The 18,629-nt window shown below is 37.7% G+C and overlaps 1 protein-coding gene across 5 annotated transcripts in view; it reads right to left on the bottom strand.

Moving 5' to 3' along the window:
* SEL1L2 (SEL1L2 adaptor subunit of ERAD E3 ligase) overlaps positions 1–18,629 on the bottom strand; it is a 123,902-nt gene that overhangs the window by 44,743 nt on the left and 60,530 nt on the right. For all 5 annotated transcript variants that reach the window (XM_047853199.1, XM_047853198.1, XM_047853197.1 and 2 more), the window contains exons 4-5: positions 18,298–18,400; positions 13,697–13,859 (exon numbers count right to left, since the gene is read on the bottom strand). In XM_047853199.1, the coding sequence (XP_047709155.1) occupies positions 13,697–13,859; positions 18,298–18,347 (213 nt within the window). In that variant the 5' untranslated portion in view covers positions 18,348–18,400. The remainder of the gene's footprint in view (positions 1–13,696; positions 13,860–18,297; positions 18,401–18,629) is intronic.

Genomic DNA, 18,629 nt, shown 5'->3' on the forward strand with positions numbered 1-18,629 from the left:
TTAAAAGTAAATTAACTTTTTTCTTTGTGTGATAATTTTTTAAAAATAACTTTTTAATTTTTTTGCTTTTTAATTTTCTTTGGGATGATTTTGAATATAAAATCTTGTATGTAGATGTGGTCAGGGTATGCTGTTTTTTGTCTGCTTGGATTCTCTTTGTGAAACCACTTTTATTCCATTCTGAGTTCATTTGATTCAACAGGGCTCCTCACCCTCCTCACTAGACACAGGTTCAACCAATCAGATTATTCTCCTTCTGGATGCAGTAAATGATTTGGGGTGGTTTTGTGACCTAATCTGGCATTTTTGCTGAAATCATTGGGAAAAAAAACTGGCATCTTTCATGGAGACTTCCAGATAGAAGGGCTAATGATACCTAGGTTTGTTGGAGACTGTTTTTGCCTTCATGGGGGTCAAGCCACTCAAAATAAAACCATCAGAGAAAAAGGAAAACCCAGAGACCAAGAATGTATGTCCTGATGTCATCATTCTGGCCTCTGAATCCAGATGATCTAAAAGCAGCTATAACTTGTACTTCACAGTTAAATGAGTCGATAAATCACACTTTTGCCAGATAGGTTGAATTTTCTGTACTTGAAATTTAGAGAATCCTAACCAATACAAGCGGACATCTCTGTTGATGGGAAGTTTATTAAGTTAATAGACACACAGTAAACCAAAATTAATCTCTGTATTGTAGTTGTTCCTTAGGACTTAGTTGTTTAAACTGTATGGTAATTTGGTGCCTAACAAATCAATTCCTTCTTGTACCACTTTCTGCCCTGTTAGACACTTGAGGGCAGCTATTTGATACCTGATGTTTTCTACTACAAAGATTCCCTATTTTGCCTTCCTCCTGTGATATATTTTAGATTATATTCACCATCTTGTGTGTTCTGTGAATCTGGTCTATATTGTGGATGCCATATTTCTGTCATGGCCCTGTGGAAACAAAGTAGTTACAAGTTTTTAAAGAAAAGGAGGTACCCCAAAGTAGATAAAACTACATTACTTTTTGTTACTAAATTATGTGCAGAAGGAATGGCTCTTACAAGCCAAGTTATCCCACTAAACACAGGAGAAATTGCCAAATCCCTAGGAATAGATGAAAAACTAATGAATGAAAAGCTGTTGTGACCAGTTTATTTATCACAAAGGGTTACAATTAAGGTGTTCAGCATCAAGCATTGTCAGAAACTTCTTGCTAACCTCGAACTGAACTTCTAGCAACATGTGATTCAATCGAAGAAAAGATAAAAGTATAAATTTAGTCAAATTGGAAAGTGTCAGCACTAATAGTTGTAGAATGAGTCAGTAGTTTGGAAGAAATCCTGGAGGTAATCGAGGAACACTCCCTGAGGAAATGTCACACTACTGACATTCTTAAGGGTATGGAGAATGATATGCTAGAAAAGATAGTCATCAAGGAAGTTTTCTAAGTTGAAAACTGATTCAGTTAGATTCTGAATGAGAAGAATTTTGGAGCACCTTGATTTACTTAACTTATATTTACCTTTTTATATAATCAAAGACTGACATCTGATGGAAATCTATGTCTAGAATGTCTAAAATAGCACTCTTTTTTTTAATTAAAAAAAATTTTTTTTTCAACGTTTATTTATTTTGGGGACAGAGAGAGACAGAGCATGAACAGGGGAGGGGCAGAGAGAGAGGGAGACACAGAATCGGAAACAGGCTCCAGGCTCTGAGCCATCAGCCCAGAGCCTGACGCGGGGCTCGAACTCACGGACCACGAGATCGTGACCTGGCTGAAGTCAGACGCTTAACCGACTGCGCCACCCAGGCGCCCCTAAAATAGCACTCTTAATAAGAGTAAAACAAAAAATATAGTAAGAAAACTTTAAACTTTAATTGACATCATTTATATAATTAAATAACTTAAATTTTAAAATATATATAACTTACAGTCGATGATGTCTTATAATGGATAAAATATGATTATCATCTCTACAACATTTTTCAGATTTCTTAGTCTAGCAACCCTGTAAAATAGAGTTTGCTTAATACAGATTGTTCTTAGTGAACTCATGCTGCTTGGCAAATAATACTGCTTCATTTTCTGGGATTTTCAAAAACAAACATTTTGAAAATATGATGGGGAATTTTACCATTAAACTCACCAGCACTATGCGTAATTTGCAGAATTTTACATCCTCCAAGCCTTGTGGCTTCTTTTCTGCCCTCTTTAGTCACTCAAAATCACTGACAAGTTGGCAATAACATCATTTGTAAGTTCTCTCAGCACCCAGGGATGCAACAGGATTGGGCCAAAAAATTTGAACTCACTCCAAACAGATGTTTGCTGCATTCTGCTTCAGGTGCTTCTGAGAAGTGCATTCTACCCTTTTAATTCTGAATACAAATATCCTTGTTCCAGTTACTATGGCTGTGTAACAAATTACTCTGAAACCTAGTGGCATAAAGCAACCATTATTATGCCAAGGGTTCTGTGGGTCAATAATTTGGTCAAGAGTGGGCATTTTTGTCTCTGATCCACCATATGGGGACCTTGGTTGGAAGACTCAAAGGCTGGAGGTTAGAATCATCTGAAGACTTGTTCATATGTATGTTTGGCAGTTGATACTGGATATTGGTTGAGACCTTAGCTGAGGCTGATGGCCAGGACACCTACATGTGGCCTCTCCTATAGTATAGGTTTTCTCAGAGCATGGTAGCTGAATTCCAAGGGTGAGCTTCCTGAGAGGAAGAGCTAAGCAGCACTGTATACTTTTTATGACTTCCCTCAGAAATGTAGCATTACTTCTACCAAACTCTACTGTTTGAAATTGTCAAGAATCTCCCCTAGGTAGTAGAAAATAGGAGGGAGGGAAGATAGACTCCATTTTTTGATTATGTTGGTTGGGTATTGAAATAGTCTATGGGACTGGAAATAATTGATGTGGCCATTTTTGAGAAAAAAAAAATCACAACAATGCTTTACAAAAGCCAGAAGAATGTGGGGATATCTCACTTCATTCTAGTTATTAATTATTATGAATTAATGACTTTTAGTATACTTGAGGTATGTCAGTCCATTGTGGTAATTATTCATGTTAGTGCTCAATTTTTCCATCTTGAGAAAATAGTAGTAGCCTATTTTGAGTTTGCTCAGTCCTTTGGTCATGACCATGGTATTTTCTGACAGCTTCTTTATTATCATAATGTATTATATGGCACCTTGTATTATACTGATATGACCCCTTGTATAATAAGATGTTTCAAGAGCATCTTGTACATTTCTTGTCCCACACCCAGAATTTGACATCTTCCAAAGAAGCTGGTTTCTTTTTAGTTGGAGAGGATTCGATTTTTATTTTAAACACAATTCCTCCTTGTGGAGAAAGTTAGTATCTAAATTTAAATTTTAATATATTTAAAAATACAAGGGTGCCTGGGTGTCTCAGCCAGTTGGGTGTCCAACTGATTTTGGTTCAGGTCATGATCCAGGGTGGTAGGATTGAGCCCTGTGTCAGCTCCATGCTCAGTGTGGAGCCTGCTTGGGATTCTCTCTGTCCCTCTGCCCCTCTCCCCCATTCACATGTTCTCTCTCTCTAAAATAAAATAAAAAATAAAAATACATGTGTTTGTATTAACAATGACAATTTTATTTATTTTTTATTATTTTTTTTAATATATATGAAATTTATTGACTAATTGGTTTCCATACAACACCCAGTGCAACAATGACAATTTTAATACTTCTGATGGCTTAAAATATAGACATCACTGTCCTGCTCCTTTCTTGGCTACTCTTTATTCCCTTCATAAACAACCACTTTTAATTATTTTTGCTGTTTTATTCACATAACTTGTCATCATTATAATTCTTGATAAATTGCTACCACTTGCGGTTAATTTTTATATTTCATACATTATATGTACATTTGCTATTTTGTAGATGACTTAGGTCATTTACATTTAGGTCATTTACTTTCTCACTTTTTCTCCTTGCACCTCTTCTTGACAGAATCATAACACTATTTTTTGTCATAATATAATTGTAAAAGTCTGTCTTGGTGTTCCTAATATTTTCAAGATTCTACTCATTTGGAAATTTATAATTCCTGTCACCATTTTTAGGAGTTCATTCCACACTCTTATGTATATCACTGATAATATAATTTTCCATGCTTTATATTAAAAATAATCTGGTCTTATCCATTCAACTTAATAGTTGATGAAATATTGAAGAATACAAAGTCATAGGCAGAATCCTTTGGTGGATTGCCATAGACTTGCTTTCACCTTGGCATCAACCCATGAGTCTACTCTTTACTTACTATCATCAAAGCCCACATTTCCATTGTTTCACTGAGTTTATGAAAATATCATGCAAGGTTTTGTTAAATGTCTCACTAAAATGAAGATACCACGAAGTCTGATAATTCATTCCAAACAGAAAATGAATATTTTCTTAAACTTTTTATTACAATTTCAAAGGCAAAGAACTATGTTACTGTTTAAATTAAAGAACTGACTACAGAGTTCAGCAAAGCATAATAACTGTAATATGTGGTTTATAAGTATAATTTGTGTAATTTACTTAATCCACACACTGAAAAAAAAAAATCTATGGTTCGACCAATTCCTCTTTAGTCTCAAACATGATCTTTTTATTGGAAAGTTGACCATAAGGCTGTTATAACAAATGGAAGGCGTCTGGAATCCTGGTACTTCTCTAACCCTTATAGTTTATATTTAAATTTTTTTTTCAACGTTTATTTATTTTTGGGACAGAGAGAGACAGAGCATGAACGGGCAAGGGGCAGAGAGAGAGGGAGACACAGAATCGGAAGCAGGCTCCAGGCTCTGAGCCATCAGCCCAGAGCCCGATGCGGTCTCTGGTCCGAACTCACGGACCGCGAGATCGTGACCTGGCTGAAGTCGGACGCTTAACCGACTGCGCCACCCAGGCGCCCCCATTTATTTAGAAATTTTAACAGTAAACAAATATACTGACCTTTATATAAGTAAATAAAGATACTGTTCTATTCAGTTGAGCTTGTATTTTAAAATACTTTCACCAAAAGTGTATAATTTTGTGCACAGCTTATCACACTTTTTGGCCTGATTCTGAAGAAATTTGTGAGTTGTGGATTGTGTGGGAGTTAAATTTCCATTCTGTGCCTGGGGAGGGAAGCCTTTCTCTGTATAAAGCTCATTCTAAAAAGTAAGACCCGAAAACAATGATTTTAGCAGTTTTAAAACCAGCCCCAAAGGCACATTCCCTCTCTCTTTCACTGAGAAATAACAATGGGTGATTTTGAATTAACTCTCTGGAGGACTCAACTAAATTCCTTCAGTTCCTAACTTTTTTTTTTTTTTTTTTTGCTTTCTACATAAATATTGTTTTTATTACAAGAAGCAACCACCTCTGTAGTAAGGCACACACTGTTTCGCCATCACTGTGGCAGAAATCCCTGCTGCTGTCCCTTGGATCTCAGCCAAGACTCTGTGCCCACAGGCCTAAGGCACTTGAGATTGCCCCTCAACTGGAAGCCAACAGTGGAGGTCCCAAGAGCCAAACCTCTAGGGATCGTTCATGACCTCTGGACCCGTGTCCAAGTTCCTTCCTTCCTTCCTTCCTTCCTTCCTTCCTTCCTTCCTTCCAGAAGTAAAAGAAGACAAAAGATGTTCTGGGTTTTCATGTAGTGAATATGCTAATTATAGCCAGTGCTGTCTTATTCCTTTACACTTGGGCATTGTCACCTAACAACTTTACTGTCTTCTGTCTGTCTGTCTGTCTTCTGAGATATATTTGATCTGTCTTCTGAGATATATTTGAGATGAGATGAATTATAGGATGGTTCAAGCTTAATCCAGAAACAAAAATGCTGTAAGTCAAAAAGGAAGCTATATAATAGTGATGACATCAATGACCCTTCCAGTGGCTTTTAAAGGTCAAACTCTGCAAAATAGTTTTGTTAAGACTTGATTCTGAACTCAACAATTGTGCTTTGGTTTGTAAGAAACTGTTATAATAGCTGGGATTTGAGTGGAATGAGTTAAGAATAGAGAATATTTTATTATATTCAAAGCAAATTACTCAGGTTCCATAATAACAATTTGATTTTACATAACCCTTTTACTTTTTATATAGGAGATTATTATTAAAAGAGAAAAGATTAAGCATTTTTTCTTTAATTACTGCACAAGGCTTGAAAGCATCCAAGATCATTACTTTTAGCTCAAATTGCATACCAAACGAAAGTTTGAATCAACGCTAATGAACAACTCAGATCCTATCTGTACCCTTAATACAAAAAGAGCATTAATGTCAAGATGAAATGTTCTACACAGGTAATCCTAAAATTATCAAAGTGATTATTAGGTTGATACTAAAAATGATTTTTTTCAGTAGAAGAACAGTGCTAATAAGTACAGTCCCTCTACAAAACACCTCTATAATTCACATCCAAAAATAAATGAAAATATGTGAAATCTTTGCCATTGAGATAGAATTATTCTAGAATTACAAAGTATGGAAAAGCACACAGTCACTTATATCCTCCTTAATATATCAATTAAAGTTATTTTTACGTAATAGAATGGATTTTCTCATTCATAGTAAGACTTTTTGAACTAACTAAGGAAGTACATGCATCTGTGTTAAGTAATTCTTCTGATATAAAAATAATACATACCCATGAATTTAAAAACCTAGATAAATAAAACCCAGTAAAATATTTTTAAAAAGAAAATGATTACAAATAATACCACCATTTAGAGATTATCACAATTAAATTAAGTTTTAAGGTGATACAACGTGGATGATCTATTTTGTTATTCTTTTTTATTTTATTTTAAGTTTGTATTTACTTTGAGAGAGAGAGCACAAATGGAGGAGGGGCAGAAAGAGAGGGAGAGGGAGAGAATCTCAAGCAGGCTCCACGTTGCTGGCACAGAGCCTGAAAGGAGCTCAAACCCATTACCTGAGCTGAAACCAAGAGTCAGTTGCTTAATCGACTGAGCCACCCAGGTGCCCCTATTTTGTGATTTTTAAAGGAATGAGGTTTAACCCTACCTTCTTGTTGGCAAATTGACAAATTTCCTATTGAAGCTATTCATTGATATTAAGAGTGAATCTTTCTAATTCTGAATTTTTGCTTCCTGAATGAGAATCAGAAATAAAAGTGATACAATTTACCTACTCTCAGCTGGTATAGTACAGTATCTTAAAGGACATCCTCTAGTGTGTGACTTAGTTTTGTTTGCTATTTCCTCAATTTCCACCATTTTCATGAAGACTACTCTGTTAATTAACAGTTCTTATTATTTGGAAGGTACAGTTTCTTTGAAAATTAATATAAAAAACTCTGTTCATACTGATAAATGCTTTTGTTGCTCTTACCAGAATTTCCTTCAATTTGGAATTTTGTGGGGTAAGCCATTCAGAGTACGTGAAATAAATCATTATGCCTTTTTTCCTTTATCCAGCTTCCCTTTATACATAGCCTGAAATTATATTTTCCCCTGACCCCTTACTACCACTTTATAATATGGATTCATCTCTTTTTCATTTTTTCTTTGTTAATTCAGGTCTTTGCTAGATTTCTGGCACCCTAGGCTCTCCATTTATTACACTTCATTATTTCTGTTTGTTCTTCGTTTGTTCCCCAGAGATTGGTGTCTTCATACTCTTCATTATCTATCTGTTTCCCTCTCATTCTCTTTCATTGCCATTCTTAGTATATGTTTTCAGCTTCTTTAGTCACATTGCTGTTGCTAAATTGTCCTCACAGTTTCCAGAAATATTTGCTAAGAGTGCAGGCAGGATTCCTGTACCTGGGTGGCACAAACAGCCTGAAAAGAAAGGTGGACACCCAGCCTGTCAGCCTGGTAACTCTCTATTAGAAAGCTGTAGTCAGTGTGGCCTGTGGCCATCCTAGTTGCAGTCATTGAACTAGTTGTAGCACAGAATCTCTTTAGTTCTTTGTACAAGGACATAAATCGACTTTAAACAGACTTGCTACTGGAAACAGGTTTTCTTATAGTGATGACAGGGATGACAACAAAATTACAGAATAGAATCCAGCAATCCAGCTGTAGTACTAGACCAGGGTCTTGTAAGCTCCCTGTTCATCCAGTTGTTAACAATTTGGCCACTAGATCATGGGGAGGTCAGGAGGGGAGGGGGAGTCTGAGTAAGGAATAAGAGTGTCCAGGATGTCAGGGAGAGCATGGGAAGCGCTTGGGACAGAGACTTTTTGCCATCTAGTATTGTAGCATTTCAATAAAACAGTTTGGTTGAAATTTGTGTATCAGGTCAATCTCAGCCTTTCAGGTGATGTTTGTCTGCACTCATATTCTATCTTCTTATCCTCCTGAGACCAAACACACACATATATCAGACAGATATTATCCCCATTTTACAGAGGAGGAAATTGAGACTCAGAGAGTGCTGGTCACAAGAGCCAGTATTGGAGCTGAGATGTAAAGCCAGGACTGACTGACTCCAAAGACAAAGCTGTTAGGACTAAAAGTGTTACACGACATTATTCATTAGTGTTCTTTAACATCTGCTAAGGGATCGTGTACACATTGTTTGGTTCTTGCAGCAACCTTATAAAGTACTGTGGCCTTCTTATCAGTTCCCTTTTCAGGTTTGGGACATTTAAGGTTTAGAGAAGTGACACTGAAAGAATGAACAGGATGGAAGCTCATTAGGTTGTAGAATCTGCATTCACATATTGTCAAACTTTCTGACTCCAGAACCCCTGTTACCATGCCATACCACGCTGAAGTCTGCAACTGCACATTTTTGAGAACACTGTCCCAACAATGCTTGATTTTCTCTACAAAGATGGCATGGCCAACAGACATGCATTTAGATCTGTTCTTCCTGGCATCAGATTAGCACTCAGCCAATGACATTCTCCTACCTGATTCTCCTTCAAACCCATGGCAAGAATTTCAGGGTCAATTAACAGGGATTAGAGGGTGATCTGTGGCTGGAACCACATTACTTAGAGTATGGGGAGTGATATACTGAATTCAGCTCTGATATCCATGTGTTTTATGTATGATTTATGTTAATTTGGAATTCATTTTCTGGGAGTAGTAGTTTGACTCTGTATCAAAAACTTTATTTAAATAGAGACAAATAGGGGCGCCTGGGTGGCTCAGTCGGTTGAGCGTCCGACTTCGGCTCTGGTCATGATCTCATGGTCCGTGGGTTTGAGCCCCGCGTCAGGCTCTGTGCTGACAGCTCAGAGCCTGGAGCCCATTTCAGATTCTGTGTCTCCCTCTCTCTCTGCCCCTCCCCTGTTCATTCTCTGTCTCTCTCTGTCTCAAAAATAAATAAACGTTAAAAAATTAAAAAAATAAATAAATAGAGACAAATAAGTCTTTTATGTTGCCTATATCCAATATTCTAGACTGGGTAGAAATGTCACTTCTTCCTACAAGCCTTCCTTACCTGTTCTGGCAGAACCAGTTAGACTCTTTTCTGTGCCTGAAGCATTTTATACTGTAGTCTATCTAAATTGTGCTGCAAGTAACCTCTTTGACCTCGGCTACAGCAACTTCTTACTAGACATGTCTCCAGAAGCAAGGGAAATAAAAGCAAAAATGAACTATTAGGACCTCATCAAGATAAAAACCTTCTGCACTGCAAAGGAAATAATCGACAAAACTAAAAGGCAACCAACATAATGGGAGAAGATATTTGCATATCAGATAAAGGCTTAGCATCCAAAATCTATAAAGAACTTACCAAACTCAACACCCAAAAAACAAATAATCCAGTGAAGAAATGGGAAGAAGACATGAACAGACACCTTTCCAAAGAAGACATCCAGATGGTAACTGACACATGAAAAGATGCTCAACATCACTCATCACCAGGGAAATACAAATCAAAACCATAATGAGATACTTCACATGTGTCAGAATGGCTAAAATTAACAACTCGGGAAATAAGCAATGTTGGCAAGGATGTGGAGAAAGGGGAACACTTTTGCACTGCTGGTGGGAATGCAAACTTCTGCAGCTACTCTGGAAAACATGGAGGTTCCTCAAAAAAATTAAAAACAGAACTACTCTATAACCCAGCAATTGCACTACTAGGTATTTATCCAAAGGATACAAAAATGCTGATTCAAAGGGGCACATGCATCCCAATGTTTATAGAAGTGCTATTGACAATAGCCCAAGTATGGAAAGAGCCCAAATATTCATAGATTGATGAATGGATTAAAGAACATGTGGTATATATACACAATGGAATACTACTCGGTGATGAAAAAGAATGAAATCTTGCCATTCGCAACAACGTGGATGGAACTAGAGTGAATTATGCTAAGAGAAATAATCAGAGAAGTCAGAGAAAGTCAGGTATCATATAATTTCACTCATATGTGCAATTTAAGAAACAAAACACATGAACATGGGGGGAAAAGAAGGAAAAATAACATAAAACACAAAGGGAGGTAAACCATAAAAGACTCTTAAATACAGAGAACAAACTGAAGGTTGCTGGAGGGGTGGTGGGTGGGGGGATGGGTTAAATTGGTGATGGGTATTATGGAGGGCACTTTAAAAAATAATTAATTAGTTAATTAATTTTTCAACTTTGTTAACATACAGTGTAGTCTACTTAACGAGTAGATTCCCGTGATTCATCACATACAACACCCAGTGCTCATCCCAGCAAGTGCCCCCCTCAATGCCCATCACCCATTTTCTCTACCCTACAAACTCCCCACCCCTATCAACCTTCACTTTGTTCTCTGTATTTGAGTCTCTTACGGTATTCCTCACTCTCTGTTTGTATCTTATTTTTCCTTCTCTTCCCCTATGGTCATCTGTTAAGTTTCTCAAATTCCACAGATGAGTAAAATCATATGATATATGTCTTTCTCTGACTGACTTATTCTGCTTAGCATAATACATGGAGGGCACTTTCAAGGATGAGCACTGGGTGTCATATGCAAGAGATGAATCACTGAGTTCTACTTGTGAAACCAAGACTATACTATATGTTAACTAACTTGAATTTAAATAAAAAAATTAAAAAATAAATTGTGCTTCAATTATATGTTTACATTTCAAATTGACCCATAAGGACTGTGAACTATTAGTCTTTTTCTACCCATCAACTAGGATTATGTTTGCTACAGAGTAGGTGTCCACAAAACAACTAGTGGCTTAATTAACTAATTAATACTCCCACTGAAAAATAAAGTACCTGTTCACTAGTTTGAAAAGGAATTTGGAAATATCAGTTTTAAATATTTATTTATTTTGAGAGAGAGAGGGAGAGCATGTATGTATGTGTGTATGGGGGAGGGTCAGAGAGAACCCCAAGCAGGCTTCACCCTATCAGTGCAAAGCCCGTTGTGGGGCTCTATCTCACAATCCTGAGATCATGACCTGAGCTGAAATCAAGAGTTGGACACTTAACCTACAGAGCCAACCAGGTGCCCCTAGGAGATATCATTTTTAGTGTTGGACATGATGGTAACATTTAGTCTGTCTTGGAACTTTATATTTTTGATTAACCAAATATGGGTAATTAAAATTTAAAACTCTCATATTTTATTATAACATTTATAAATCTGTTTAATATTTTGTAAATATAATATTTTATATTTAATTGGGGTAAAGATAGTATTCAACAACTTAAATTAATTAAAATTATACAGATATTTAAAATGGTGATGTTGATATATATATATATTTATATGGCAAGATGTTTATGGCATATTATTTAGTGAGTAAAGAGGAGATTAAGAAATAGCAATTAAAGTATCTCATTTTTGTAAGAAAATTCTACATCGTTATGGGAAAATTCTAGAATAATAATAATAGTAGGAGTAATGATAATACTTATATTCTTTCTTTATTATGAATGATTACAAAGTTCCAGGTATGGAATTAAGCGCCTTCATACATTACTTTAATCCTCAATTAATTAATTAATCCTCAGTTAATAATTCCATTAACTCGGGGCGCCTGGGTGGCGCAGTCGGTTAAGCGTCCGACTTCAGCCAGGTCACGATCTCGCGGTCCGTGAGTTCGAGCCCCGCGTCGGGCTCTGGGCTGATGGCTCAGAGCCTGGAGCCTGTTTACGATTCTGTGTCTCCCTCTCTCTCTGCCCCTCCCCCGTTCATGCTCTGTCTCTCTCTGTCCCAAAAATAAATAAACGTTGAAAAAAAAAATAATTCCATTAACTCATTCATCATTAATTGGTTCAACATTGAACATATATTTCTTGTCCCAGGCACTGTGCAGACTTATTAGAGATAGAGCTGTGAACCAGATGGACATAGTATCTAGCATTTTATCATATCCTAACTCCAGAGATGAAAATTAGGGATGTTGTCCCACCCATCAGGGGTCTTCTGGCCCAGGTTCTGGTTCAACCAAACAAACATAGAGACTCATAGGCTACATTTGCCATCAGTCTATTCAGGTGGATACAGCACAGGAATGATGGTCGCCCAGCAGGGCACCATCAGGCCTTCCCTTCTGTGGGAGTTCTTGCTGCAGTTCACACAGTCTTCCAGCAGCCATTGTCTTTGGTCCTTCAGATGATGACTCAGACTCCAGGAGGTGAGATCCATTCTGAGTGGGTCCAGGATCTTCATTCCTCAAGTAACGATTTCAAAGGTACAGTGTCCAGGGTTCTCATGAGAATCACCACCACCATCAGGTATTTACAGTTAATTTAGTTTGTTTGCCCCAGTACAAAGGGAGTTTGCCAATCAGAAGTCATTGCAATCATAAGCAATGCTACTTAAAAACAACTTAACATTTTACTCCTATTAGATTACCAGGGAAACACAACTAGAGAGTGTAGAAGGGGAAAGGATTTTGTTAAGGAGGGATCTAATAAGCAAGTGGCAGAGTGAATTAAAATTTACGTCTTTCTGACTCCAAAGTCTAGCTTCTGTAATTTACTGGATGATACCAAAAATGATCTCTGGGAGGAAAGCTTTTTAGACAGCTTTTGCTTTCTTCTTTATACTGTCTGAATTCTCAGACTTTTTTTTTGTAATGAGAATGAATTTCTTTTGTAATCAGAAATAAATGTTTTTATTAAAAAGACTAACAAGATGAAAACAAGCTTTTGGTCTAGCATTAAGTGAAAGTAGCCAGAAACAAAATTATATATGCATTTGTGTTGTGATTAAGATGATGTAAAAAGAGAGGTGCATGAGGAAGAAGCCAAGCAAAAATATAAAGCAGTCCTATCAGTAGCTGAGTCAGAATGGTTGGCTTGCGAAGGCCTGCTTTATCTATCTGTTTGTCTGTCTATCTATCTATCTATCTATCTATCTATCTATCTATCTATCTATTTTCCAGATACTTTATGAAATTCTTATGTTATTCTTTGAAGAAAATGAAATGCATTAGTAAAATAGAAAAGCAAATTTAAATGTAACTATATTAGGGGTTCAGAGTTCTCAAATTATTTCAAAACATACCCATGGACCTAAGATGGGAGGCTGAATTAGAGAGCAGTTCTGTTCCATTCCTGACATTTACCTATGTAACTGGAAGAATTTGCCCAGGGCTCTTGCTATGTCCCTACGCCGATACTACTATTTCAGTGCATTACGGTAACTTTCCTAGGTCTGTGTTCATGTGGTAGAGTGGGAATACTATTGCCCAATTCCTTTCACATGTCATTTATCTACTATGTAAGGTTTACTTTTTGTTCAAAACTCACGTTTTGGGCTTTATATGATCCTTCTTTAGCCAAGGACTCATATAATTGGATAGCTGCTGTTATGTTTTGCATACCAAAATTTCCAAATAGCAAAGCATCGGCCATTTTCTCCATAGCTTTCAAGTTTCCCATGTTAGCTGCTTTGGCAAAGAATACATAGGCTCTGTTTAAAAAATATGAAGGTAGAGGTTTGATTATCAAAAATGAAATTTTCTGCTCCCTCCTTCAGACTACTTCTAACAAGTAGGACCAAGTTGTCATTGCTGCTAACAATAAAATTTAGCTGAAGTCCGTCACATCTATAGACCAGTAGGTTTTTTTCCAGCCCTACATTATCTAAGATGACAATTTCAAATATATCTGACAAACAGTGAAGCTGCTAAAAAGGAGAAATATGCTTCAAGCTTATTCACCAAGTGAGGTGAAATATTGAGGCCCTTGTCCTAAAAGTGAACTTTCCCATGGCCACCCACATTATAGGAGTATTTATTTTACAAACTGAACTCTGAAATATGTAAGAATATAATCAAAACCAATCAAAAAATAATCAAAACTGGAATGTCACATGTAGAGAGCTACTATCATGAAAACAAAAGTCCCTTTATATTCTGAAATAATTTTCTAAAACAGAACATGTTCTTCAGCACCATGTGGAAAAACAATAACCAAATAAAACCCAATGGTTATTAGGACTCTAAAGTCTGACTGCCTGGTTCAAAATCTGTGTCTACCACTTGTTAGTGTGGGAGCTTCAGGCAAGTTATTTAATTTCTCTGTGCTTCTCTCATCTATGGAGTAGGGATAATAATAGCACTAACTTCATAGGGTTGCTGAGAAGATTCAGTGAGATACTCCAAATGAAGTGCTTGGCATTAGTGCTTGGTACATAGTAAGCACTAAAAAAAATTTAACTATGATGATGATGATGACAACGGTGACAATGACAATTGCATAAATTCTAAAGTTTCATAGCATGGCAATTGTTCTCCTGTAATTTGTGGGTAAATGGTGTGAAAGCTTAGTGACAGATGCCATAGGATTGCCTTATACTGTATTTTCTGAATCCCAGTCAGAAATCACCTGGATCTGATGTGTATAACAAGTAGTGATGGAGAGCCTTTCAAGGTCAAAACTTGTGTCAGAGACAGAGAGTACTTTTGGGGTTTATTTTTACTTTTATAATTTCCTTTTTGGTACCAGTAAGACAAGAAAGCAACTTCTACTGGTGACCTTGATTCCAATATAGGAACAAATACACGAATCTACCATTACTACAAACTCAGAAGGATCAGGAGACTCAGCTTTATGTACCGCCTGTCCATGTCGATGCTAAACGAATCTGTTCTTGGTGGCTGGAGCAGGGTAGAATGGGCTTGGACTGAATGATAGCTACATAGGCATTAGGGTTCTGGATGCCAACACAGTGAATAGACTCCAGTGAAACAAAAGAAGCCAGAGATTAACCATGGTCAGAGCAAGCTGAGATTCTGGGGACCAGAAGGCAAATAAGACAGAAGGTCTCAAAGGCCAGTGAGTACAGATGTCTGGCATCCAGGGGCAGGCATGACATCAGGACACAGATACCCTGAAGCCCTTCTGTCACACGGTTTGCTGCTGCAACCACATAGCCTGCTGGGATTAGAAGGGCACCAACATGGAACAGGGCAGAGAAACTTGAGATGGGCTGCAGGAGCCTTTGCTGATCCCAGGGGGCAGTAAAAGGTTGCAAAATCAATTCCTCTAGGTGTCTCTGGTCCCCTGTCAGGAAAGTCCAAGGTGACATAAGGAATACTAGAAGCAGGACCCAGGGCTGAGGAAAGTTGTTGGGACATTAGGTAGGATTAAGATCTGGGCTGCAATCCCCAAGATGGAAAATGTAGGAGAAACTGGGCAGCATTAGCAGATCCCCAAAAGAAAGTTTAGTTAGGTATCTGGAAAATTTCTAAAGAATCTGGTATTGGATGCTAAGGTAGGTGCTGGGGAAGAAGGAGACTAAATGCATCTCTAGGATACATTAGAAACCTGGTGTAGGACAGCAGCTTACTTCCAAATCTTCTTTGTTAATGGAGAGTAATTCTTAATGACAGCTAACTCCGGCTATCTCCAAGGCTTCTTGACTCCTGCAGACAGGTTTGTGTCTCCCTGGCATATGCTCGCTTAACATCTTTACTTCTAGCACTACTGACCATTTGTAGCTGAATGAATTAGTGAATGAATGGGGTCAAGATGTGGGTGTCGATGAGCCAAAAGGACTGGTAGCACCTTTATCTTATACAAGAAGTGGTGGACAAGGAGGGCATAGGATAGACGAATGAATGGGAGAGAAATGATTCCTCTGTGGTCAGTAGGGTGTTTTTTCTGTCCTCTGACCAGAATCTTACAGATGGCTATATTAGATGTAATTGGCTTGACCGTCCTGATAACTGAAGGAATTTCACTCAGTTTGCCCACAAATTCCTGAAGTCTCTTGCTGTGAACAGATTTGGTTTCATTTCTCTATCTACCACCTGGGAAGGGTCAGGGGACTCAGCTTTATGCACCTTCTCATGTATCTATGTGACTGCAAAGATAAGCTGCTCTTGGGGTGCTTGGCTGGCTCAGTTGGTGAAGCATGTGACTCTTGATCTTGGGGTTGTGAGTTCGAACCCCATGCTGGGTGTAGAGATTACTTAAAAAGAAAATCTTAAAAAGAAAGAAAGAAAGAAAGAAAGAAAGAAAGAAAGAAAGAAAGAAAAAAGCTGCTCTTCCGGAACTCTTTAGCAAGGATAGGCTAGGCAAGAATAGCCTGAGATTGAATGACACCTAGGTAGGCATGTAAGTTCCTGCACTGCTGGATGGTCTGCTTTCAGAGCTGGGATTTCCTCCCATTCTTTAAGCCAAAGAGGAAGGCACCCATCAAGGTTAAGTGGATAGTTACTTGGGAGCTTCTAAGAGTGATTTTGTCCCTTTAGACTGAATCTAGGGTTTCCTTGAACTTAACAGGGTATACCTAGTGGGCCTTCATCTTGGGTTCATCTGCTATTAACCTGAAATCTGAGGGACCAGCCCCTTTCCAGAATTCCATTGTTCTCTCATCTAGGTGGGCTGGGTTGAGAATTCTTTATTCTTACTCCTTCATTCAGTGAGCACATGAATGAGCAGACTTCCATAGCAGGCCAGATTGCATTTTGGGGGGTCTGATTTAACCCCATTCTCATCATGATAGCCCCCGGACATGCTCAGCATGACACGCAGGTTTTGTAGGGGATGGTTTCCTTTGCTCTTATAAGGAGCTTCTAACTTTCCCTAGAGAGAGGTCCAACTCCTTTACCTCCTTTCTTGCTGCTTTGGAAGAATTACAGAATATTTTTGACCTTCCATTTACTCCTGTATAATTTGGGGATAATAATTTATGACTCTTAATTTCATTGTGAGCAATGAATGATATTCTATACATAAATACCCAGAACAATAACTAGCACAAAGAAGGAGTTTAATAAATGGAGGTTGTTTATAGTCGAGTGCCCCTTTACCCGCTATACTCTTATGCTCTTTTGGGAAGCTTTGAATTTTAAGAAAGAACTCAGGAGCTCTGTTGCTGCCCTGTCTAGGGTCGGCCACCACAGCACTGGGCTGCTTTCCCCGGAGCTGGTATGCCCAATTTGTGTGAAAACAGAAGATGTCTCCTAGTTGGAGGTACAGAGCCCATTCTTTTTATTATTATTGCTTCGGGACACACTTGTTTTCTTCTCTCCCACACCTTCTTCCTCTTACCATTTAGAGGACTAGAGATAAAAATAACAAATCTTTATCTTCTGCTTACTATGTGTTGGGCATCCTCCTAAGAGCCTGACTGCACTATCCAGAGCACAGGGAGGTTAAGTAACTTGTCCAGGATAACACAGCCAGTAAATGGCACAGCTAGGATTCGATCCCAAGGTTTTAATTAGAGACTTGAGGGGTGACCTCATGTTGCGTCCCTCTACTCTGGGGACAAGATATTTCTTCCTCCCCGTCAGACAAAGTAGACAAGGAAAAAGAGAAATGATGAACATGGAGTGAGACCATGTGGCCACAGCTTGGTTACGTCCCAGCTGTGTACTTGTGATCATCTCACTCACATCTTTGAATCTCTATTCTCAGCTGTTTACAGGGGGAACATGAAGCTCTTCTTAACTCATAAGGCTGTTCTGGGATATAATGGAATCACATACATGAAAGTGCCTTGAAAACCACAAAGTGCTCTATAAATGCTGAGTTAGGCAGAATAAAGCATTCTAAAACAACCACTCTAATTCAAATAACAGATTTTATTTTATTTGAAATACCTAATAAATAAAAGTCCAAACAGAATATTCTTGCCTGAATACTTAGATCAGTGCCTTAACTCTGCATTTCACTTAAAGTGTAGGGACCACAATTTCATATACAATTCTGTTTGTTTAGGCTGGTAATTTGTAGGATTCTTTAAACATCAATTGATCCTTTTCAAAACAAAAGCTTATGGGCAAATAAACTTATTTGTTATCCCAATAAGCTTTTAACAACAAACGAGATTTTGAATTGTTCTTTTTTCTCAGTCAGGAATTTAAGTTGGCTTAAATAACTGGATAAAGACTTACTCTGCTTTTTGTTTTTGGCTTTTAGACTGCTGGAGAATCTTGATGCCCATCTTAAACAGCTGGTCTCCTTCATCTGTGAAATTTTTCTTTGCTTGCTTTCTTACTATATATGGGCAAACAAGGAAAAATAACATCATTTTTATGTTTTATATTTTATTTTTTTAAATTTATTTTGAGAGAGAGGGAGAGAGAGAGAGAGAGAGAGAGAGAGAGAGAGAGAGAATCTCAAGCAGGCTACATGCTGTCAGCACAGAGCCTGACATGGGGCTCAGTCTCACAAACCATGAGAACATGACCTGAGCTGAAATAAAGAGTTAGACACTTAACCAGCT

This window comes from Prionailurus viverrinus, chromosome A3, assembly GCF_022837055.1.
Source record: "Prionailurus viverrinus isolate Anna chromosome A3, UM_Priviv_1.0, whole genome shotgun sequence".
Lineage (NCBI taxonomy): Eukaryota > Metazoa > Chordata > Mammalia > Carnivora > Felidae > Prionailurus > Prionailurus viverrinus.